We start from the raw sequence: 26,307 nt of genomic DNA on the forward strand, positions 1-26,307 counted from the left end.
TGTTTCAAATTACAGCCACGCTTTAAATATAACTTTATTTTATCTTTGGAATCATCTGACAAAACAAAATTTTTAGCAAACCTGATAAATCCGTAACATTGCTAAACTTGCAAATATTGAAAATTAAGAAAATTTAAATACTGAAAATCAAAAGGCTTTTTGTAGATTATAACAAAGTTAACAATCCACAATGAAATGCACATCATAGTAGCATCATATACATTTTCCACAAGATAAATACTCATCCCCAGAATTTCACATAATATATAAAAATCGGGACTAAAAGCAGAAAAATACCTTAAAGCATTTAACAAGCTCTCCAGGCCTTATGGTTGGGGCATCCCAACTCGTGTGTCAGGGTGTGCAGGAAAACCGATCCCCTTGGGCGTGGTCTGAGGTGCCACAGCCGGTTACCCCCAAGCCTCAAACATCTCCCTCAGTTTATCCCACACGGTGTACAACTGCTACCGTGTCCACAAGGTTCATGACATGGGAAGGGTTAGGAAATCCTACAGAGATAAACCCAGCCAGACATACAAGTATCCAAACTTTTTTTAAAATCTCTTCAGAAATATTGAAAAAACATTTAGTTACCCATCATTCTCACCCAAACCAGGTTTTTTTGTCTAATTATACTTTAATAACATGTCTTTCTTCCTATTTTGTAACCTGTACCATGCTTCTCAAATATTTTTTTAAAAAATAGGAACTCTGACATACTCAGTTCCCTCCCACTTTTACGAAAACTTGCAACCCCCTAGAAACCACAGCATAACAGACACTACAGCACTCCCTAACCATGGTTATAGCCGTCTACCCAAGGATGAGTCCCACCGCTAGAATCACACTGGCAAAAAGAAAAAAGAGAAAGAAACAAAAAAGGAAAAAAGAAGAAAAGAAACATCAAAGTTTATTTCAAAGGGAGCAAGGAAAGAGTAAAAGCTAAGAACAAAGCTAGAAAGGGCAGATACCACCTGTAACCAATCTTTTTAATTTACATCCAACAAAAATGTCTCCTTGTCAGAGTAATTTCTCCAGAATAAAATCTTAAATTGTTCCCCTGAAATCTTTCCATCGTTCCTTAAGCCCTGCTGAAATGTACATGACCTGGACCCCGATTCCATCTCCTGCAGCTTTCTTTCTCTCTGTCTCCCTCTCCAGCTCTACACTCCAGAAAGTTCACCCACAAGGTGACACCTATGTGGAGTCAGACCTTCAAGCCTTCCTCACACTGCTCCCCTACGTGAACTGCTTTACCCTATGCCGCACACTCTCTCTCTCTTTTCATGGAAGCAGCTCAAGTTTCACCTAAAAATAGTAACACGTGGAACGGCCACCACATACGAAGGATGTTACTTGGGGGCACTCAAATCTATGCACCATTCATTGAGCATCTACTGAGCATCAGGAACAGTGCTTAGCACTAGGAATGAAAGTCTTTGCCCTTAAGGAGTTTTCAGATTAAAGATGAGAGCAACGAGTCGAGTTTTCACAGAGTAAGCGGGTTCTAGAATGACCAAGCAGAGGGTGGTGAAGGGTGACTGGACTGGCCTAGCAAGTGAAGCGGTGTGCAGATGACGAAGAGGAACTACGGAACTAAGCAGAAACTGATTAGAAAGAAATCCAAAATGTGGAGTGAGGCGTCTGGACTTCACTGCAATCCTGGTGGTTAAACCCCCGATGGCACTGTTCATTCTTCACGACTCCCCTTTCTTCATAACAAACACAGAAATTACAGATTAAATATAAAAATGGATGACCAAAATGACAGACCTATGCCCCCAACATGTTAACCATCTCTATGGATGGGAATCTGACAGGAACCCAAAGTGGGGGCCATGCGGAAGCCACAGCAGAAAAGGTGGCAGGAAGCTGCTCCCAATGCTGAGTTGATCCCCTAGGGTCACCAGGGCCCCAGGGCAAGTAGGGCAGGAGCCAAGCTCTTTGCTTAAAACCAGGGACTGGGGTGGCACTCTTCCTTGATTACAACATTAGACTGAAAAGGACTTCTGCTAAGTGCACTGAGGCTGCAGCTGAGGAAGCTGCTGACCTAATGCCAGCTGACTCGTGAGCGAACGTGCGATGTCCCCAACGTCACCGTGGGGCCAGGGCTCTGAGCCACTAACACAAGACCTGATTCTCATCTGGGAACTCCGAAGCCAGGCACAGACAACAGCAAATCTGCTAGACCAGGAGGGAAATCACAAAGAGAAGAGAGAGAGACACACACACACACACAGGAAAAAGGAAAAAAAAAAAAAACTGCCATCAGAATGTGCCTGCAAAATTATAGAACATGATGAAAACATCAAATATCAACAACCACAACATAAATTCACTCCAGACCAAAAAAAAAAAAAAAAAAAAAATCTGAAAAAGACTAAAATAAGCATGTACAAGGTCCCCAAAGAGATGAAGAAATAATAAAAGAACCAAAAAAATTGAATGCAAACAAGCAGAAATGAGAAATGAACTAGTGGATATAAAAAAAGAACCAATTAAAAATCTTGCAAATGAAGTATAACCATTGTAATTTACAAATAAAAAATGGTACGTGGCTCAGATACTTATTACGAGTTGCCTAATAAGCCATGCCTCCACCCGCCTTCATCCTAACAGGGCCCTGGGCTTTGGGGGCCAGCTGTGTTAAACGCTGAGATTCCAAACTGAAAGATACACGGTACCTGTCCTCAAAGCACTTGCCATCTGTAACAGTGACGCTACCACAACACTAAGATTACAAAGTAGAACAGAATTTAGTTAAATTTCCAAAAGGGTAAGCATTTTTTAAGTTAAAATGCTCTTAGTTTTCATGAACTCATATTACCATCTTTACTAGAGTTTACACTTTACATCAGATAAATATTCTCACAAATGTCATATGAATGCAGTTGAAATGACAAAAGCTATTTCTTTCTTAATCTGTATTTGAACTTATCCAGCAACTATCTTTGTTTATTCAAAGCACACCACCAAAAAAGCAATCCACTCAGAGTGTCCAAAACCAAAGACTACTGCTTGCAATATTATTTTTAGCAGAAAGCAAAGATTTCATAATAACAACAGCTTCATTTTCAGCTATCAGTTGCCTAACTACTTAAACTGATGAGAAAAACTGCTCTATTCATAGTAAGGTAAACATAATCAATATGAATAATATGTGAAAAATTTTAAACTCTCTAATATTATATTCCAATAAGGAAATGCTCACTCCATCCCAAAGTTCCCATAATCAAAAAAAAAGCTGTATTCTAAAAGTACATCCAAACTGTCCCAGGATCCCAAGTTAGGATAAAATCTTAATTCTTTCTTCACTCTCTAAAAGTAAACAGTTTACACAAAATAGTAAAATCCAGTTATCCTGTTCCCAAGCAGAACTGGAAAGGAATGACAGAAAAGATGACACATACTCTCCTCTTACAACTGAGAAGATAAAATCTATATGAAAAGATAAAGTCTATAGGATAGACTTGGTTCCTTGTTCCATCAAAGACGTTAATAAAGAGATTTTTTTTTGCTTAGATATTAACTCAATGATTACATTTCAGACAATAAAATGTCTGCTAATTATGGTCAACTGCACCTTTCTCTCTTCACATTTGTAAAGAGTCATTTTCCAACGGCTAGTCAATAGAAAATTTCAGAAAACAGAACTAAATCAGCCAAGGAGCTGATGACATGGATTTATTCTCATCACTTCTAACTTCTTAGAATAAGTCAAACATCAAAAGGCATCTCCTTGTTTAAATAGAAGCAAGCATACAGTTTTGGGCTGAACCAAATTATTCGATCTCTGATGAAGTAACATTATTCCCATGTGTCCAGTAACAAATTATTTTCTTTTTTTGAGTACAATGCGGCAGATGCTCCCAAGAGCACTGATGTGAAACAAAGGAGAACACTCACCCATGACTGGAGACGTCTCTGTATGTGGCCCCGATCAGGTGCTGCACCCAAATCTGCTGTCCAGCGTTTCTCAGAGGAATACATGTCCTGGTCAGAACACAAAGAGAAAGAAGTCGTATTTTCTAAAGGTCAGTCAGTATTTAAAGTTGTCTAAAAGGAATTAAAATAATTTATTTACAAAAATTTTCTATTTTCAAAGGAACCCCTTGACATTATTGAAACACAAAAAATTGCCAATCTTTGGAACATGGTGATTCCATTCATACTTTCTTTTTCTATAAGCAGTTACCTCAAAAGTAAATTACACGTATTCAGTGGTTTACCACATGGAAACTCACTAACAGGTGTCCTCTGTCTTCCGCTCCCTCCCCCGTTCCCAAATAAATAAGCCCTAGAAATGAAGCGCTCCATCTCGGGTGAATTAAGCGCATCACATCTGATAAACGTATTCCGACTACACATCGATGATTTATACACACCATCAAATAAAGATTACCAGTTATTGCTGTAGACTTCCTCTAGTAACGGCCATTCTCCTCAGTATAAAAGTAATGTGGTTTCATTGTTTAACAAAAAATTGGATGGCAAAGCAGAAAGGAAAAATTCTCTCACAAAACAACGCCGCAACGCCTACCCAACCATTCGGGGCATGTTTCCTCTCCAGGAATTTTCTGTGTGTATTTTTAAAACATACTTTATAAATACCACATACAAAACTATGTATTTGGTTCTTTTTGGTTGATTGTAACACAAAGCATCACGCTGTATTATTATAAATACAAACTTGACCCTTGACTAAGATTTACATTGTAAACTTTCTTCTCTCGATAATATATTAAAGAAAATGAGGCATAAATTAATACTAATGCTACATTTAAACATAACCATGGCAAATGCCTCCCCAAATGTAACATGTGAAACTGCACAAATAAGGTAACATAGGATTTAATGCAAGATCGACACCTGTGCCATCTTACGTGTAGTTTCCTTCATAAGCTGATAAGCTACTTGTCACTTGGTGATTATTTTCTAAGTCAATCACGAAAACAGCGTAATACTAAGGACCCCTGCTTTGGAAACAGATTAAAGCTAGGAAGCATTTTTTGAAGAGAGAATGCTTGCCCCACCTATAAAACATCCTGATGCATGCTGTATAATATACATAAAAAGTATAAATTTACAAAACAGAAATTCTGTATGTACTGCCTGGTTCACATACTGCAATTAGTAGGCGCACATAATCCCAGCGCTGCCACGAAAAAAGTCACCTGACCCCCACCCCCCATGCTTTCCTCTTCCTCTACGCAGCAGACACTATTAAAGACACCATTAAATGATTCTCATTTCATACAACCCAGTTATCCCAAAGAAAATGAGAAGCGCGTACAGAAAATTTAAAACAACATATAACCTACACATTAATTTTAGAATACTAAATGGTGTATTTAGTGGATCAATGTTTCTCACAACGAGGACACTTTCTTTCTGGTGCTTCTCAGAGTCTGTTAGATTTGTTTTCCCTCCCAGGAAATGAGGAGGTGGAACCTGACCCCTGGAGCAGCTGAAGGAGGCGATGGGAAGGTGCCCGCGGCACGAGCACACAGAGCAGGTTAACTGCTGGCAGATGACCTTGGAGCTCACGCCTGTTGGTCTCTGTCTCTGCCCAGAGACTTTTCTTTATTCATGCTTATATCAAAGTTTTTTTTCTTAAGTTTAAAATTCCTAAATGGCAACATCAAAGCACTTAGTACTAAGCCATGGACCCCTCCTCCCCATAACTGTAAACTGCCAAATAAATACTCATTCAAGGACTGAAGCTCCTGAGGTACCAAGAGTTTTCTCAGCCCTAAAAATAGTAACCTCAAAAACCCCAGGATACTAAGACTTATGCACACTGGATTTACAGCCCTACCATCTGGGGCGATAAATACAAAGTGCAACGATGTGTGTGTTGGAATTAATTTTGGGGAGTAGTTCTTAGAAGCATTTTTGAATGGCTTATATCTGAAGTCGCTTGTTCAGGATTCTTTAAGCTCATCACAGCTTTGAAATGCAGACCCTCCCACCTACTTTCAAAGTAGCTGGTCTACCAATTCTTTTCAGCAATGAGGAAATTCAGTAGCACAAATGACAAAACTTTCCGAGTCCCTTTCTCCTCCTCCAAATGCTATCACCTGGACATATAATGAAGAAAGAAGAAAAACCTTGTTGTTTTTCACACCATCTAACAGGGAAAAAGTACTTTGTCTTAAATGATCTCCACATCAATGGTATCATTTGGGTATTTCTCCAAAATCTGGCCTTTAAACTCATTTTCTGGGAACTTGAGCCACTGATACTTATTCTCAGCATGAGGATTTATCCTGGTGCTAACGTACTACTGGTTCTTTCAAGTGACTCCTCCAACTGTTGTGACGAAATTCAATAAGCAAGAACCATAAGGCAACAGCGGCCTGAGGACCACGCATCACCACAGGGAGCTGGGGGTCTGGTTAAGAGGAAGGCAGACTCCACCAGAGCCTTCTCTTCGCTGAAGGCATGAAACACAGCCCCAGAGTAATTTCTGCCCTTATGGTCTACAAGGATTCCCAGCTTTTACAACATCAGATAACCTATTCTAGAACTAGTGCAACAGTCCCAATTTTCATCATCTTAAAATTTATATTTAACATAGTTACAAACTACAACATAAGTATCACATTCTATTGTTTCCAATGACATTCTTTCTGGAGATCAAATTCACATTTAACTTATTTCATTGTACAGTAACTTCTCCTTCAAAGAAAATACACACAAAAAACGAATCTCCCCTAAAAGCTGACGTGATCTCAATTTGGTTTTTTTTACTCTCATCACAAACTACAATTTTAAAAACTCAAACTTAATCTTTAAGATACTGTGCTAAGTGAAATAAGCAAGTCATGGTAGGACAAGTACTCTGTGATTCCACTTACATGGGGTTCCAGGCAGAAAGCAGAACGGTGGGGGCCAGGGGCTGGAGGACAGGAAACGGGTAGTCAGTGTTTACTGGGCAAAGAGATTGATTTTGGGAAGATGAAAAAAGGTCTGGAGATGAATGGTGACAGATGTACCTCAGTGTGAACGTTCTCAAGGCCACACAACCGCACACTTAAACGTGGTTAAAATGGGAAATCTTATGTGTATTTCACCACAGTAAAAAAAAAATTAAGAAACAGAATCAAATTTACCTATGGTTTCAAAAGAGTAAGCAAATCCTTAAGTAACAGAAATGTATTACAAAGAATCTAGAGGTTTTTAAATAAACATTAAAAACCAACTGCACATTTCTAAAATATTTGGCTATTAAGGAAAAAGAAGTGTCCACACAAGAAATGACTAGGACTCATTATATAGCTTTTTTTAAATCTTTACAACTGAATTACTAACACAGACCCCTGTTAAATCCAGAAGCAAAACAAATACTGTTAGCAATGAATGTCCAGAGTCCTTTTTCTATTCCTCCAATACCACCATTCACTATGATCTCTCAAGCCCATTTGTTTTTCTCCTGTCCACTTTCAAAATATTTTTCTCTCTAACCACATACATACTTTTTCATTCATGCACTCTCGCATAGATAAACAGCACTTACTGGTACCAGGAAGCTGAAGACACTGTATAAGGCTTTAAAAAACCTTAGCCACAGTTCTTTTTTCATTTTTTAGTATCCTCGTATATTTTGTAGAATAAGGAGGACAGAGTAATTATTTAATTAATTCTTTCTCATAATTTTTAACCTCATGGTCAGTTTCCACTTAAAGAACTCCCACCACTCTGCTATGAACTTTACAATGTTTATCATTCAAGATAAGGACTTCACTGACTAAAAATAAAACTGCCAGGAATTTCTCTTTCTGCAATTCTTGTGTCTAAATGGCTTATGAACTCTCTTGCTATGTAACACCTAGAAAGAGAGAGTGATAGGTGGGCAATGATGCCAGTAATCGCCCTAGAGGCCCTGACAATTTCCCATAACCAAGCTACACTGTCAAGTGTTGGAGCCACTGGCCACACATAGCTCTTTAATTTTAAATTAATTTAAAGCATCTAAAATTTAAAATTCAGTTCCGCAGTCACACTGGCCACATTTCAAACACCACTACTGGCTGCCGTATTAGCACAGATGTATAATCTTTCCATTATCATGGGAAATTCTACTGGACAATGCTGGAGAGCTTCCAGTGTTAACAGCGTGCGTGGGGCAAAGCCCAAGGTTCACACAACACAAAATGGGAAGCTGGACTACAGATAAGCACATACAGCCTGGCCCCTGAAGGTCAGGTCTTCACTAGGAAGAATAAACTATGAAAAAACCACCTACCCCACAAGGAGACTTGAAGGAAAATTGCACCTGCCTGTGTTCTGAGAGGAGGAGGGGCATATCCCCTGGAAATTTGTAACCAAAACTGGCTTTCACACAGGTTTCAAGTTCAAATCCATACTACTTGTATACTGTGAAAACCTCAAGCCTGGACACTAAATGGCCTGGGTTGACAGTTGTCCTCAATTGCAATTTCTCTCTGGGAGAAAGCACTCCTAATCTAGGTCTCAAAAGAATTTCCACTGATAAAGTTACAATAAAAATGAGCTCAAATTTTAAAACAAAGCATAATAAGCAAGATTCAACAGAATTAAGTAGGTTAATCATTTTTTTTAAAAAGGTAAAATACAGTAATCATGTTTCAAAACACAAGCTGAAATGGAAAATATGAGCAAAAAAGAAGGCAACAGATGTTTAGAAGAATCAAGTGACAAACAGGTTAACTAAAATTAAATCTTAATGGATAAGTTCAGCAAACTAAATGCTGCTAAAGAGAGAATTAACAACCCAGATGATAGATGTGAAATTATCCAGAATGCAACCAGACAGACAGATTAAGAGACACGAAAAATATCTTGTATGTATAACATACATATAACATTAAAACATCTAATATGTATACCTAATTGGAGTTTTAGAAAGAGAACATAAAGAATGAGGGAGAGATGACATGCTCAAAAGAAGACTAGCTGAGAATTTTCCTTAATTGATGAAAGACAGTAACATTGAAGTTCAGCAAATTCCAGGAAGTATAAATTAAAAAAAAAAAAGAACAGGAAATTGACACCCGAGACATCATCGTGAAACTGAAAATCATTAATGACAAAGAGTGCTTCAAACCAACCAGAAACAAAAGACAAACTACTCACACAGCAACAATTAGACTTGACGGCTGATTTATCAGCTGCAACAATGGAAACCAGAAGACATTAGAATAATATCTCCAAAACTCTTAGAGAAATAACTGTTAAGCTATAATTATGTACCCAACTCAGCTAAACTATTTTTTTCAAAAAAAAAAAAAACAAAAAAACCAAAAAGGGCAAAATAAAGAAAATTTCACACACAAACTGAGGAAATACACTGTAAAAGGACCCTCATTAAGGATGCTTCCAAAACTGTAATTCACAAAGATGGCAAATGATGTCAAAAAGAAGGTCTGAAATACAGGAAGGTGAGAAAAGGAAATTGTAAACATGAGGAAATGCAAATAATATTAGGGGTACAACTTCTAAATTAGGAGTTACAAAAACAAACAATACACCTAAAATACTGAACAAAAGCAGCAGCATGTAATGCAGAAGGGAGATAACATGAAGGGAAATATTCCAAGTTTCTTACACTGTTTTTCAGGAGGAAGATGTGGCAGGCACTATCTTTTGTTCACGTGTCTTTCATCACTTGCCGCCCTCACTGTGGCTTCCCGGGGGGTGGAATGTACTCCCCACCTCATGGATGTGGGAGCCTGGGACACGTGACATGTTGGAATGTGAGCAGAACTGACACTGTGCCAGTTCTAACTGGAGGTTCTGAGAGCAATGGGCTTGTCTGTGTTCTCTTGTACTCCTACAATGCACCCCAGGTCACTGCTGGTCTCAGAATGAGCAGAGGCCTAGCACACAGCTGAACCCAACCCACAGGCTATCACCAACCCCAGCCAGCCCAGCCACATCCAGGAGAAGGCCACCAAACCCGGGAGCTCAAAATAAATGTCTGTCGCTGTACATCACTGAAATTTTTCAGTGGTTTGTTACACAGCATTATTACAGCAAAAGATGACTCATATACAGGGTAAAGGCATTAACTTAATGCAAATTAAATTTGTGAGGTTTAGTTTCATTAAAAAATTTTACTCACTAGATTTGTGAACATACATATATAAATAAATATATATACACACACACAAAATGATACCATATATATAAAGTTCAAAAATGTGCAAAATTGGCAATATGTTCTATAGGTACCTGTATATATGTACCATAACTACTAAAAAAAAAAAAGGCAGGAGAATGCCAGACTCCAAAGTTGAGGATGACCGTTTTCTCAGGACAGTAGTTAAGACAGAGCAAGAGGAAGATGTGACCCCAGAGGATATTACTACAGTTCTATCACTCAGTTTGACAGGAGAGAGAGTATAAACATCATTATGTTAGACCTTACATAACACATATGACATATAGTCCTTTGTACGAATATAATGTTATATTTTAACATGAAAAAGCAAAATCTTTCCAACAAAATTCAGAAATGAATATAAAGAAAAATAACATAGGTAACCACATGTATTAAAAAGTTAAATGCATTTATAATCTTTGAGCCATAATTAAGAGGTAGAAACAGTTGTAGTGACTCACTTATTCTTTAAAAGAAAAAGACAAAGACAAATGATAGCCAGGTCCACTACAAAATGCAAGAGAGCTTTTACGTGAAAAGACTGATGACTGTACATGAGTCAAACGTAGGAGCAGCTGGCCTACCCAAAGAGCTGTGTCATTTGTGCTGTCAGCTCTCAGCTGTCTGTGCATCGAAGATTCTGATCTCACCTTCACAGATACATAATACAAATTTATTTTCTAATAGAAATTCCTAGGTCCTGTTTTGTCAAATTGCTGTGTTGAACAGCCATCCCCAGAAAAATCTTAAGACAATTTTCTTACTTGAAACATTATTTGTAACAGCAAAAAAAATCATAAACAACTTAAATATACCGTAATAGGGGAGTGACTAAATGAACCGCTGTTAATTTATATATAACAGTCTCATGTACCCATTTAAAAATGTCTCAGAGAAATTTAATGACTGAATAAATGAAGGCTCTGCAATAAGTTTTATGTAACCTCACAATCAGCAAGTATCAGAAATGATGCCTCGTGCCATTTCTCCAAAGGTTTATAAACCAATACTTAAATAAAATTTTAAATTTTAAATTTAAAACAGAGATGACAAATTTACTATTCATTCATTCAGTATTTACTGAGCAGCTAGCAGCAGCCAGACAGTGTTCTAGGCTCTGCAACACAGCCATGAACAAAGACCCCATCCCCATGGAACTTATATCTGAGCAATACTAGTACCTTTCTTTCTTAATTCAGATTCACAGTTCATTAGTTCAAATATATATCAGGGCAGATTCCAGGGTAACGTCTTCTCATGCCAAAAAAAGAAATAACTTTAGTTCATTAAAGTCATTATCCATTGACACGGACAGTCTTATCACTGAGCTTTCACAATTCTTGGGCTTTCCACAAAGAAGCCTCTTTCTGCAATTTACACTGCCTGAGACACAATGCTAAATTCCCAGGACTTCCAGTATCTTCCCTGCTCAAGAGAAGTAAAGCACATCTTCTATCACAGCTTGAGAAAAAGGTTTATTTATCCCATTCACTAATTCAACAAAGTACTTCCTGCTAATAAGACCTGAGAAGAAGAGAGACAAAATGTTTGGTTTCCTAGGCTTGTTTACACGTGTGTGTTAACGAAGCATCAGATAAGAATAAGGTCTGATTTCCCCTCTACAGGGAGAATTTAAGTTAGGTTTCCAGGACTTATCAAATTCTAGTAGCTTTACATTGGTCAGCATGTCAACTTCTAGGTATTTAGGAAAACAAATGTGCTTCCCAGGGCTTCCTTTCTTATCTCAGTTACAGAAAGGCAGGGCCTTTCCAAAGTAGCTTATAATTTGTTTACATGTTACATTTGCCTAATGCACTTGATACATGCTTTCAGAACTATACATAATGCCTGAGCTGTACAGATAAAAGCTAAAATGAAGGATACAGTACCTCATTTTCAGGGGTCTGGTTTCATTTTAAAAGTCTGTAAAAAATTCCAGACCACAAAGGCTGAGCAGCAGCACTACAGCAGACACCAAGGGGGCTATAAAGAGAAGAAGGCATGGCTCCGGGCCCGCTTTAAGGAATTTATACGTAGTTGGATTCTAAAGAATGTATACATCCATCCACTCAGGAAATACTAGCTCAGCTATACAACACGCAAAAACTTCTCAAAGGGCTTGACATACGACAATCAAGACAAACCTGGACCCAACCACCCTGCCTCTAACAGAACACATCCAAGACAAAAGACTAAGGAACATGGCTGTCAACAGCTTCAGCTCATGCAAAGGCCCTCTACAGAATTTAAATGAGTGAATTTATGGGCCAAAAATGTAAAAATACACAGGTAAAAAGAGGAAAAGTCATGTAGGATGCCAGTAAAATTGGCATTCAGCAAACTGATGGCAGACTATGAGCCCTGCAGGAAAATCACTGTACACATAGCAAATCCAAGACGTGAGTGGCGCAGCTCGCCATTAACCAGCTCTAGGAATTCAGACCAAGTCATTTCACTGTTCTGAGCCCCGGTTTCTTTATCTGTAAAGTGAAAGTTAAAATTTTCAACCTGGCTACTGCTCAAGATCATCAAGGGATTATGAATGAAAAAAAAAAAAGTTTTTGTAAACTAAGTATTTTATAGATTTGACACATGTATTGGCACTGATCCATGTTTGGTCTTTTTATAAAATAAAGGAGTTGAAACACAATTTTTAAGTTTTCTCTCTAGCCCTGTAACATTTGTAACCTAAAAACTCACTTTAATTCAACAAGTAACTAAGAAAGGTTCTACCTTCCTTAGCGCTGTAAGCAGAATCAATCAGTAAAGTATTGCAGTAAACCAGGTATGAGCTGAAACAAACTGGTCTAAAATGTCAGTTATGTTTAAAAAAAAAGGGGGGGGGCAGCAAATTCACAGGAAACTTGGAAGAAAGGCAAAATGACTATGAACGGTGAAGTAATAATCAAAGATAACCCCAGGCTTATTCTTTCAGCAATCCCCAGTGATGGCAAATCATCAACTTTGAAGGAAAAAGGTTTTGTGAAAGAAATAATATTTCCCAGGCAAGTGTGATGAATGAGCTTAGAACTCAAACTGATAATAAAATGTGATAAAACCTGATGAGAGATGGAGCTCAGTATTTCCAAAAAGCCACTTCTGAAAAGAAATTTCAGAATGTTCTCTTCAGCGAAAATGCAGTTGGCCAATGGTAACTAAACTTCGGACTAATTTGAATGCATATTCTAAAATGCTGCTTTCAAAGTTAGTCTATTGCTTCACAATCAGATTATTCCACCTAGTCCCTGTTTTCCAATAACTAAGCATCCAGCTGGGAAAGGAAAGCACAAACACATGACAGTGACGTGAAAGACAAAGGGCTTGAATTTCTGTCAACGCTGGGCCACACGTTGCACACCAACCTTCTTGCTTAAAGGCAAAAAGCCAAATTAAATATATATTATATATATACACACACATGTATAAATCTGTATGTATGTATATGTATTAAGTATATACTTTAATTATGAAAAATATCAGAGGCTATAAATTGGTAGAACCACTTCGAAAAACTGGTAGTAACTACAAGAGTTAAGTATTTATCTACCTATTACTCTAATAATTCCATCCCTAGGGATATTTCCAAAAGAAAGGACTGTTTATGTCCAACAAAATACATGCATAAGAATGTTCACAGCAGCTTCACTTTAACAGCCCCATATTGGAAATAATGCAGCTGGCTGTTAAAGTAGAACAGATAAATAAATTGTGGCCCATTCACATATGAGGCTACCACCACGAGAGACTGCATTTCCCAGTAACGGGCACTGCAGCCTCTCTCATCTCACATGCTCTTCCAGAATCTTCTTCTCCCCATCAAGAGGTGGAGTCTGCTTCCCCTCTTCACTAAATCTGGGTAGGCCCATAACTGCCTCCAAGAACAGAATGCAGTGGAAGTAAAACTGCATGAGCTTCAAGGCCAAGTCCTAGCAGGTGACCTGGTATCCGCCTGGCTCTACCCCAACCCCCGCGTGGGCAGGACGCGCACCCCGGGGACCCCTGTCATCCCCCCCAGATGCGGGAGCAAACCTGCCGGTGACGCAGGGCCCGTCTTCAAGCCGCCCTACCTGAAGCCACATGAAGCAGAGACAACTGTTGGCCAAAATGCAGTTGTGTGAGGACAGTAAAGGTTGTCACTGTTTAGGTCGCTGAGTTTTGAGACAATTTTTTAGATGCCACAGTAACTAGAAAAAGTATAGGGCAACGAAAAAGGCTACTGCTACTTGCAACAACACAGCGAAATCTCACAGAATCCCAGACAAGAGAGCACGTGATGCACGACTTTTCTGACAAAAAACTAGAAAATGCAAAGCTAATCTCTGGTGGTAGAACACTGAGTAACTGATACTTGAGGCAGGCGGCATGGATGGGGAAGGAGTGTGACAGCCCTGTGAGGTGACAAAAACATTCTACCTGTGAAACTGGGTATACATTTAATTACATCTATCACAATTCTTCATGCATGAAAGATCAGGGCACATTATTATTTGTATATTATACCTTAATTTTTTAAAGGTGGGGGATAGGGTGGGGCAAAGAGCTAAGGAGATAATGAGGAATTACCAGTCACAGTTTGAGAGAGGAGAGGAATGCACCCCGGGGCGTCTTTCCTCCTGGAAAGGGCTGCCCACTCACAGGAGGTGCCTGAGGGGCTACCTACACTTAGGCAGCCTTGCGAGCCTGGAAGACAAAATGTCAAGAGTACAAGATCCACCACGGGGGCCATCCCAGGCCTTGGAATAAGATCTCAAAAAGCTAAATCCCAGAAGAAAGGATAACACAAAAACAAATTAAAGCAGCCTTTGCATAGACCCTAGAAAAATCTCAATTTGGATCAAAGTGACCCTAAGTGCCTGGCAAAAGCAACAGAAAAATCCTTATCTAAATCTGTAACTACTTCTAGAACTAATTTTTCAAACACAGTGAACAGCACCCCATCAACAACAAGCAGGCGTACAAGGAGACCAGACTCCCCGAGAAACAGCCGACCTGCAGGACCCTGGGATGGAGCGACCCTGCTTACTCTGTCCACAGACACAGCTGCAAAGCTTGAAAAGCTGGATAGGGAATTAAAAACTGTAACAGTGGCATAGTAGATTTTAAGAAGAAATTTTCAGTTTCAAATTGAAATTCTAGAATGAAAAAACACAACAACCAAAATCAAGAACCCAGAGAATACATTTAAAAGTAGATTAGACAGAGATGAAGACTAACTTAGTAAACTGGAAGATGGGCCAGAAGAAAATGTCCAGAACAAAAGGGAACAAAAGCGTGCAAAACACAGAAGACAGGTGAAATACACAGAGGAGTTAGTGAGACCTACCACTGAGTAACTGAAGTCCCAGGAAGATTAAGCAAGGGAAACAGGGAGAAGCAGCCTCTGAAGAGCTGACAGCTGAGAACTACCCAAGACTGATGAAAGAGACAAGGCGCAGCATTAACCGTTAAATACCCTGAGCAAGAAGGGCAGAGAGGCAGGGGAAAGCATCTGAAATCAAATCTGAAATAGAATAATCTCTTCTCCAAAGAACTAATATATAAATATATGTATGTATCTCCAGTCTAGAATTCTATACCTAGCAAAGTGCATCTCTCAAGAATGTCGGTGAAATAAAAACATTCTCAAACTAAAAGTTTGAAAAGTTGTCAGTCCAAGATCCACTCTAAAGAAAAAACTAAAGGGTATTTTTGGAGAAGAAGGAAAATTATTCTAGATGGAAGGTCAGTAACTCAAGAAGGAAAGAAGGAAAATAAAATGCAGTAAGTCTAACCAAATAATAACAGTGGAAAACAACAGAAATAGATCTCTAGGGTGTAAAATACACATGCACTGAAAAACATGGTAACAATGAAATAGGTTAAAAAAAAAAAAAGGGAAGGAAATTGACTTAAATGTTTTTAAAGGCTTGTATTTTCTGGGGAAAGGGTGAAACTCAATGACTATCATACTTTGGTAAGTCCATAAAACATTAGTGTTTCTTCGGCAAAAGGAATAGTAGAAAATACAATCCCAAGCTAATAAAAAAGGAGGAAATAGAATAATTATTTTTTAAAGTCAATCCAAAACAAATCAATAAAGAGAAAAAAGGGACATGGAACAAGTGAGACAAATAGACTTTCTTAAATTTTTAAACATTAATGTCAATAAAGTTATTATCTGCCAATTCACTTTTATAATAGGCATCAGCAAAATACACAGAAATACCTAGCCCCCACACACATACCGAGCCTTTATAAATTTTAACTTCCACGTCCACTCCGTTTTTCCACTGTCACTGACTTTTCAGTCTTAGGTCACCTTTATCTTTTCTTATCTAACTACAGATATGCTAACAAGCATTAAAATGTCCAAAAACCAAACAAAAACAAACAGGAGTAAAAAGCCCATAGAGCCAACTGGCTTATAAATGCTGCATTAATTCTACAATAAAATACTAACTTGCCATTACTGATCTATATAACATTACTAACTGATGAAATTAATACATTAAAAAGCTTAAAAACGATGTTCTTTCACTTCATGAAAAAAATGTTACTAATTTTTTTTAATTCACCTGTTAATTCAGTGAAGAAAAATTTCAGGATAAAATTATAACTTTTTCCACACTCGCATCCATGTCGGCAAGAGATGGGTGCAACGTTACCTCTATCAGAGGACAAGTAAATCATCTCTTTAGCGCCAGAAACACTTAAGCAAACAAGACATGGAACTCCAGAGTCACTCCTGATCTTCCTATAACCAGATGAAACTACCTGCCACTTACGAAATATATATATGTATTTTAAATTTTAGGGTGGATTGCTACTAGCATTTTGTGAATAGATATTTTAAATAAGGTAATCTAAGCTCTTCCAAGGAAAAATGCTATCAAAATTAAATCAAAACACTATACTAACATCATAGCGTGTCTCTGTAAAGAAATCAAAGAACCTTTAATTTAACATTTAACCCCAGTTTTAGAGATAGAAACTAACAAGTAATTGGTGCCAGTTATAAAAATGGACACCAAAGTGGACAGAGCCACTCCCAGCTCTAGCGAGGGTACAGTCAACTAGACGGACCCCCTTCACAATGGCTACAGCACAGGGCAGGGCTACCTGATTTAGATGAGAGTAGGTGCCGAGAGCCTTCCTTCTCTGTACAAACAGCAGCAGCAGCTCACATGCCTCGCAGGGAACTAACACACAAGCATCCTGATCTAACTGGCGTGACAGTCTCTTCAGGGACTGCAGACCTGCTCTCCCTCACACTCAGTGTCCCACCCTCCCACCTCCTCCTCATCCTTCAGGTCCTACTGGCCGCTTCCTCAGCACGGCTTGCCCTGCCACTCCCCATCAAGTCAGGTTCCCTGATGACAGGTTTTATAGCTCCTTGTACTTTACTTCAAAGGCCTTAGCCCCTCCGTTGTTGAAAACAAGATACCTAACCCAAGGTCGTGGGTAGAAGAAGGCACTCAAGTATTTGCTGACTCAACAAACAAATCTGAACTGATGATCCCCCCTCCCAATTTTACGAAGAAACAATCTTTTAAAAAATTACTTGCATGAAAGATAACCCGGAATTGGTAGAAACCAGTTGAGACTCCAAGTGTCTGTGACTGTAATTCCAATGCTCTAATCCCCATGTACCACAAGGAAGTGTCTGAGAAGTCAGATTCTTTCCAATGAATATTACTCTCATACTGATTTCCACAGTAAAACTTGAGACACTTCTTAAAGGAAAAAAAATGAGACTCTAAATATAAGTAAATCATATCTAACAATGCAATATGCCTTTCAAAAATCACACTGAAGGGACAAACTACACCTTTCTGGTAATAAATGGTCTGAGTATTGTTGATAACAATACTACTGCACTAAAACAAAACAAGGATGGTGGAAGTGAAATTGCAAACATAAACCAGAAAGTGCAGATCACCTGTCACTTTCTATAACTGAAGCGAAAATTCCCAAAGTTTTAGCATTGTGGCTAAGTCTTTTGCCAGCTTCAAACTGCCTTAACATTCCTAGTACTTTTTAACCAAAGTAATTTTGTTTGTTTTCAATTTGCCATTGGCTTAAATTTACTAGCCTCTTTTTCAGCCATCTTCATCTGCTACAAAATGTAACAATAAGTTAAGATCGATGAGCACATGGGGCAAACAGTGACCAGTGCAACCTCTGCTTGGCACTAGAGGCCCAGACTGGATCTGTCGTACCAAGAAGTTCCGCTGGTTCCCAAGGCTGACCAAACATGGTGCCAAAGCCGACACCTCTACTTACTGGCTTGTTCAACTAATGACAGTTGTCCTCTGAGGAGCTGTTTCATGTCAAAACAAGCTTAAAACTGGAAATGGGCTATCCTTACCAGAAACAAGTACACTGGAGAGTCAGATAGGCTAGCTACCACCAAGAGTCAGGGTACATGTTCTTAATGCCTGGTAAGTGATACTTCTTTGTGACAACTCAGTAATTCCTTAAATACATAATCAGCAAAGGAATTTGTTAACTCCGAACACCTGTACTTGTGATTAAGCCTCTGGTTTTCCTTTAAAAATTACTTTATATTTGTATCAGTACACCTGTTTTTTTATATTTTGACATATCTCAGTTGCTTAGGTAGCATATAACAGAATCAACATCCACTTTAAGTAAAGACTGTTTATGAAATTTACCATTAAAAAAAAAAAAACCCAGCAAACTCAGAATGTTTTTCTTAATTTTAGGGTCTGACAGAATGAGAAATAAAAGCAAATAAACCACTGTTCATCTGATGCTGGCTAATTTGATTCTTAAGATGACTTCACAAAAGAAAAAAGTACCCCGACTTCCCTGTTAACAGAACCTCCCATAGATTCAACATATGAGAGAGTTGGTCAGGGTGATCTCCAGTTCTGCACAACTTTTCTGTACTACAAAATAGTAAATATCTATTCCTAAGATTTACTTGTATTTATTAATGGATTAATACAGGATCGAAATCACTTTCTTCCAGTAAGCAAAATGTTTAAGATTGTGTCCCCACTTTTTTTTCCAGGTGTCACATTATTTCCAATGACTGAGTACTGCCCCAATTCAAAACTCCTTCCCAGTCCCATAAGGGATTCATTTAACTCATGTTAAACTCTTCTGACTCAAAAGCATCTGCGGATTAAAATGAGGGGCGGGGGTAGGGGTCGGCACACATTAATTTTCAATTTATACTAATGACCACCCGCATTCATAGACTCCTCGCATTTCTGGGCTTTTAAATACTTGCGAGGAATCATGCTCCCGCATCAGGACTGCCGCACCAACATCTGGTTGTGAGCTCCAAACTATTCTGCAAACTTTGCAAAGGCACAGATTTCAGATTTCCAGGCTCCCCAAAGCCCTCATTCACCCCATCCTCCCCTTGCCTAGTCGACACAAAGTTCCGCAGCAGGCAGGCAGTAATTTAAAAGAACGAAGTTTGCCTCAGTCCTGCCCACTTGGACTCTGGAGGACGCAACTGAAAGTTGCAAGGGAGACACGTCTCCCGGGGACTGAAACTTGCTCGGGGGGAGGGGGAGGCAGCGGGCCTGCCCTCCCCGCAGCCCCGGCCCCCCCCCCGCCCCGGCCCCCTCCACCAGCCGTCTCCCCCCGCCAGCAGGTCCCCTCCCGCGCCGGCCCCGCCAGACCCTCCCCGTGCGCCCCCCGCGCCCCCCACCCTGCGCCCGCCAACCTGCCGCTCACAGCCGCACGCCCGCGGTCCGGGACCCCGGGGGTGGGCGCCCGGCGGCCGCACGCGCTCCCGGAGCCGGGCCCCACGAGGCGGGGGCGGGGAGCGCCGCTCCGTCCACCTCCCCCGGGGCCGGGAATGGCGGCGTCCGGCTCCCCGGGGCCAACTCCGAGTCCCTGCCGGAGGAAGCCCGCGGAGCCCCGCCGCCGCCGGCCACTCGCTGTGGGAGAGGAGGAAATGAATTTACCCCCGGACGGTCCCGTCGGCGGAGGCTGCCGGCGGGGGCAGCGCGGGGAGTCCCGGGGGCCGAGCAGGTCCCGGCGGCGGCGGCGGCGGCTACCGCAGTGCCCTCCGCCCCATTGTTTCCCTTCCAAGAGGATCCCGGCGAAGCCGAGCCCGGGAACCAGGAAGTTCCCCGGCGCGACACCTCCTGCCGCCGCTATGGAAACGGCCTCCGCCTCCCAGGGCGGCTCGCCCGGGACCCCGCCTCCGCGCCGCCAACCGTCGCCGCTGCGGCCGCGGCCACCGCCATCTTGGCGCGGCCCGGGCGGCCCCTTCCCGGCGGCACGTGCGCGCCGTTCCCGCGTTCCCGGCGGCCGCGGGGGCGCGCTGGCCGGACGGCCGGGTGCGGGCCCAGCTCTCGGGGGGGCGCAGCCCCTCGCCGCGCCGGGGAGGGAGGGCCCGGGCCGGACCGGAGAGGCAGCCCCTGGCCCAGGGCTTCGAGGCATTGCCCGGAAAGACCGGCTTCAGCTGATCAATGGATGGCTGAGGCCAGGCCCGAGGTCAACAAACAGAGCGGTGGCCAAGAGCATGGTTTCTGCCCCCAAATTGCCTCCTGTTTCATTTCTGGCTCAGCCACCCACCAGCTGCAGAGCTGGAACGCGCTGTTTAATTTCCTCAGTTTCCCCATCTGTACTTAGTGAAAAATAATCATTCATTCAATAAAATAGCATGCTTCGGACAAAGGTCACCTTTCTGTCATTTTCCAGGAACTTAATCTAAAGGTTCAGATCAGCACCACTTTAAGTAGGCTACAGTGTAAGATCCCATTGCTGCCTGAAACTTCTCAAATGTTCATCTTTGTCCCATCTTTCTCTAGGTCAGCTTTCCTTTTTTATATCATGGAAATTGTCAAGAGTTTTGATCTCCAGAATAGTCCATCAGGAGGTTCCATAAAAAGATGAATGATGTAAACTTTCCAACACTGTAATTAGCTGACGGTTAAGTGATTTATTCAGTAGAAGCTAGCAAAGTTAGGGTGCACAAATAACTAAAAGGCTTCCTGTCCTTGATTCCAGGAACTAGAATTACTAAAGCTGGTAACTCTGCATGGTTGCTATTATCTTTTTCCCAGCTGGTGAAAACTGACACCAAGAAACTGGGTGCTGTGTGCACTCTGGGAGGAGGGGTGGAAGGAGGAGACGGGGTCACTGGCTCTTCCAAAGGATGCAACTTTGAGAACCATGCATGAGTTTAGGTCTCAAATGGTTCCTAAGACTTCTTCTAGCTCACAAGCGTTGTGACTTTGTACATTTTTTAAGAAAAAACAAATGAATACTTCCCTTTGAGTCTTCCTTCATACATTTAAACTAGATTTGCGAAGACTAGTGTTTATTTTAATGATCCTGATCCCACAATGGCATAAATAGTTTGATATATTAATTAGGGTAAAAACATATCAGGAGTTGGCAGGGCATGAGTAACTTTTTCAACACCCAAACACTTCTCCAAAACGTGTGGCATGCTCGGATTAGCAATCACCCAGATGGAGAGATTCTGAATTTATGAAAGGCAGGAGCCCCTACTCCTACAGCCTTGTAGCCCCCATGGGACCAGCAGATTGCTTAGTATATGGTAGGCCCTCAAGAAATATTTATTGAATTAGGTTGCTATGTTTGTGGTTGAGCGCTCATCCTGTCAGGAGTCCTTGGGGACCACAGAGACATGCAAGAGATGTTACTCAAGGGACATCCTTGCAAACATCATAAACAAGAACCCCAAGTCACTGGTTAATGAGTTAATGGGATTTTGGATGAACAACCCCAGCCCTAGACTTATTTGGCAAAATGAAGTGGAAACTTTAGATATGTTTTTCCGTAAGTTATATGAGCAATTTTTTGAAAACTTTATTTGGGACCTAATTATGAGCACTATTGACTCCATTTTATGCTACAATAATAGCATGATTAAAGTTCAGAAATCCCCATATATTCCCCCCAAGTCAAAGTGTCACCAATGAATTGTGTCACCTCAGTGTAGAGATCTGCATTTGTTCTTAGGTATAAGTTCAGGGGCTTACCATAATTTTTTTTTTTAATTATTAACCATCTTGGAGCTGTCATCACACTGTTAACACAAATTTTTGTCTTTATATCCCCAGCAAAGTGCTTGACATGTGAATTTGTGTTAGGCATATAAATTCAGGGGAAACTTTTTCTTAAAGGGGAAAGACAGTGAACCTGTTACCCCCGTGGATAATATGTAAAAGCATGAACGTGCCTGTGTTTCACTAAAAGTTTGTTATGAAAATAAGTGGATTTGACCCACAGGGCCAAATTTTCCAACCCCCTAAATAATCAGATTACACTCACTCCATTTTTATATTCATTCCAATGAAATACCAGATACTAAAAATACCTTTTTATGCCATACGTTTTAGAGAAGTGTTTGGGTGTTTTATAAAAGCTTGATATCCATAAAGCACCTAAAAGTGAAAAGGCATGTGGAGTAACAGTTTATGTTACTGATTAAAATATTTGGCAAATAACAAAGGCTTAGAATGATATCTCACATCTTCTGATGGAATAAGATAGCTGGATATTTGTAGTTCATTCTTGCAAAAGTTACAGCATTACGCTAATGCAAAAAACTTAAAATGTTGCCAGAGGTAGAAGTACATGTTTAAATCCCCACGAGATGACATAATAACTAAGGCCAGAAGTACAATTTGTGGTGAGCACATAGGGACACAGGCCATAGAGGAAAAAAAATCTCCAAAGCAAATCATACATCCTTCACTATCATCTTCAAAATATAGATGAAAGAGTAGGTTCCTAGAGTCTCCTGTAAACTGAGATTTTGAAATGTGAGTCCATGGCTATTTGATCCACTTAATTTTTTTTTTTTTAAATAAGGGTAAGCACAGAGCTCTCTGGTAGGGGAAGTTTTGGGTTTTGGGGCTTTTTTTGTTTTTTCAGTAAAGCTCTGGAAAGCCTTGCAGTGCACATTTTCATGGTCACCAACAGCAATACCTTCTGAAATTTCATAAAAAAACCAGTGCTCTTCTATCCAATAATTGTTCTTCACTGTTGAAAATGACTCAGTCCAGTCTGTGTACCCAGTATAAGTAAAAAAGCAATGGAAAACCAACAACCACATCCACACTGTTCATGTGAAAAAGTTATCCTTTGGTTTCAAAATTAGTGATTGCAGATCAAGGAAAAAGAGTCCATGGTGGAATTGTAAACCCCATAAAATTGTATACAAGACGTTGTGTACACAACTTATTACCTATAAACATTTGGGGTTGTCTTGTTTGTTTACTGTGTACTAGGTATTTTTCTCCCTATCTGAAGAACAGACACACCATGAGACAGGGGGGCAGATCTGCCTTCTTCCTTACTCTATCCCTTGGTCCAGATCAGCAACTGATACAGAATCGGCTCTCTATAAACCATTGTAGAAAGAATGAAGGGAGGTGGGAAGGAAGAGCGGGAAGAAAGAATGAAGGAACAAAGTTATACAGATTACATTTTCTTAAAATAATATTGTACATCAAGTATATTTTAATTTAAAACAACATATTTTTTTCTGGGCAAAAAGTTTCCTAACTTTTCTCATTTCCTCAAAAGGGTCTGTGACTCAAAGAAAATAAAAAAGATGGAAATGACTGGTTTTCAACTACAAAAGCTGCCTCTCATTATCTCCTCTGCTCTTTTGTTCACAAGCCACCCTGATTACATACCAGAATGGTTATCCTGCTTTGCCAGAGACTATAATGATGCCATATCATTTGAAAAGTAGCTCCGTATGTTTTCATAGCTTTAGATTTTCTTCTGTCTGGTCCACTTAGAGTTTCCATGCTACAGTTCCCCATTTGACCACCTCTTCGATGTCATTCATGCCATTTATTCTTCATTTTTCGCTTGTGTCATCAAGCAGGGTTGTGTTAAAAAGCATTATAAGATATGGAAAAATTGAAGTATAATTTCAATGCATTTTTGTCCCTGGAGCAGGATGATAAATCTTTTGCCTCTGTGTATGTGATTTTTTAATTCACTTTTGAACTCTTATGCACATACATCTTGCGTACATTGCATGGGAGCTGCTTTTCAAGGATGGCCCCCACAGTGAATCATGCTCCAGTACTGACATCCTTTGATATCAGCCTCCTCTTGAATCTGGGCCACCCTGTGACTCACTTGTGACAAAAAAGAATTGAGTAGAAGTGATATTAAGTGGTTTCTAAGGCTAGATCATAAGAAGTCTTGAAGCTTCTGCCTGAATCTCTGAAATATTTGCCATTAGTGCCCGCCCCTCCCTGAACTCAGCCATCATACTGAAAGAGGCCCAGGCCACACAGAGGCCACATACAGGTGGTCTGAATGACAGCCTTGGCTGAGCCCCCAGCCAACAGCTAGCGTTGGCTGTTGGTTAGCCATGTGTGTGAGCCATCCTTGGATACCCTGGCCAAGCCTCCAAGATGCCTTGAGCCCGAGCTCTGCAACCCCATGAGAAATCCCACATGAGGACATCTCAACCCACAGAACTCACAGAACTAGGAGAGCAATAATAAGTTATTTTAAGCCATTGAGTTTATTGAGACTTGTTACCCACTTCCAGATAACTGGAGTAAACTGATTAAAAATAAAGTACTACACTATTATACATAAAATAGATAAACAACAAGGGCCTACTCTATTCAACACAAGGGACTATTGTATTGAATATAATAACTTATATTGGAAAATAATCTGAAAAACTATATATATATATGTCTGTGTGTGTGTTTGTGTGTAATTGAATCACTTTGCTGTACACTCAGAACTAACATAGCATTGTAAATCAACCACACTTAAAAAAAAAATAAAGGACTAAAGCTGTATTTAGCTATATTTTAGCTAAAATCGTAATAAATAAATAACTTTATCAAGATTAACAGAAATGCTTTGTAAGAAGGTCAAGTTGCAGAAGAACAGGATGACCTGTAACAGATTCCTAGGTATTCCCAGCATGTTTCTTCGCTACTAAGTTGCTGATTTTGTTAGGTGCTTTCTTTGAAGAGGGTAATGTGCTGGGCATTGTGAAACAACATGACGACCGTCACCTTTTTGCTGTCTGCAGAGTAAATATTCTCGCAATTGCATTTGACTTAAATAGATGTGAAATAAGCCCTTGCCCACAGGATTTGGCTGAAAAACGAAAGAAGGAGTGGTCACAAGGAGCCAGACCGAAGACTCAGTTAAAATAAGGTGGTAGATGGAAAAAATATTTTTTAATCTACTCAGGTTTTTTCTGTTTGCTAATACTTTATAAAAAAATGCAGGTCCATAAGATCTAATCTGCAGTTTTGAAATTCACAAAGCTCAGAAAGCCAAAAATTTGGTTCCTAAATTTGGCACCGAAATCCATTCGGTAGCAACTGAACTTTCCTTTGGCTACTTATTATGGTCTTCATCTTACTTAATAAGAACATGTGTGTGAACTAAAAATACTGCAAACCATATAAGTAAACAAAGAATGCTGAAACCATCAAGTCATCAGCAGCTGCCTCGACTCCCAAGCGAAGACAAGCCTGCAGTCCAGCCTCTGCAGCCACTCACGATGGTGAATTCTGAGGGGATAATAAATGACAAGATACTGGCCCTAGATAGCTAGATGCTTGTCAAAGGAATGAATTCAATGAGCCCAGATGTTTGCTTCCTCCCATATATAGAAAAGCACTAAATTCTTTAACTTGAGATGCCTGTTTTTCTTTAGATAACAAGTCATCTTTTATTGTTCCAACTACCTGGTCTTTGTTGTAAAGCTCCTATATATCCTAGCTCCTCCCCAACCTCTTCAGAGCAGTCCCTCAGAGCGATCTTTGAGGCTGTCAGTCCTCCCACCAAATAAAACATAACTCTCAACTTCTAGGCTGCGCGTTTATTTCAGTCGACACATGTCATTGCAGAACGATTAGTGTGCTTGATTACAAGACCGTGTCCCAGATCCCATTTATGCTGCCCCTGCAAGTAACATGCAGTATACGGGCTGCGTCCCCCTTCTAAAAATTGAAACTTCTGAATTCCAGAAGACTTCTGGTTTCAGACCTGAAGTAGACTTGATTGGAGAACGAAAGTAACCTTTTTTTGCAGGGGGAAGGGCAGCCTAGTGTGGAGTCACTGAGCACACTGGATTCAGACAAGCCTGAGTTCAAACCCCATCACTGCTGCTGGCCCTCTCTGAGACCTGAGTTAGTGTGTAACCCTCTGCCTCAGTTTCC

General features: G+C 40.3%; 1 protein-coding gene across 3 annotated transcripts in view; it reads right to left on the reverse strand.

Annotated features, from left to right (window-relative positions):
• Nucleotides 1-20,107, reverse strand: part of USP6NL (USP6 N-terminal like) — a 132,560-nt gene extending 112,453 nt beyond the window's left edge. The window contains exons 1-2 of one of the 3 annotated variants that reach the window (XM_032473660.1): nucleotides 20,071-20,107; nucleotides 3,907-3,993 (exon numbers count right to left, since the gene is read on the reverse strand). In XM_032473660.1, coding sequence (XP_032329551.1) covers nucleotides 3,907-3,910 — 4 coding nt within the window. In that variant the 5' untranslated portion in view covers nucleotides 3,911-3,993; nucleotides 20,071-20,107. Of the gene's footprint in view, nucleotides 1-3,906; nucleotides 3,994-17,242; nucleotides 17,384-19,826; nucleotides 19,984-20,070 lie in introns of those variants that run through there. The other 2 variants (XM_032473661.1, XM_014558447.2) reach the window with 2 other exon arrangements.
• Between the last annotated feature and the right edge of the window lie 6,200 nt (nucleotides 20,108-26,307).

This window comes from Camelus ferus, chromosome 35 (genome assembly GCF_009834535.1).
Source record: "Camelus ferus isolate YT-003-E chromosome 35, BCGSAC_Cfer_1.0, whole genome shotgun sequence".
NCBI classification, from domain to species: Eukaryota; Metazoa; Chordata; class Mammalia; order Artiodactyla; family Camelidae; genus Camelus; species Camelus ferus.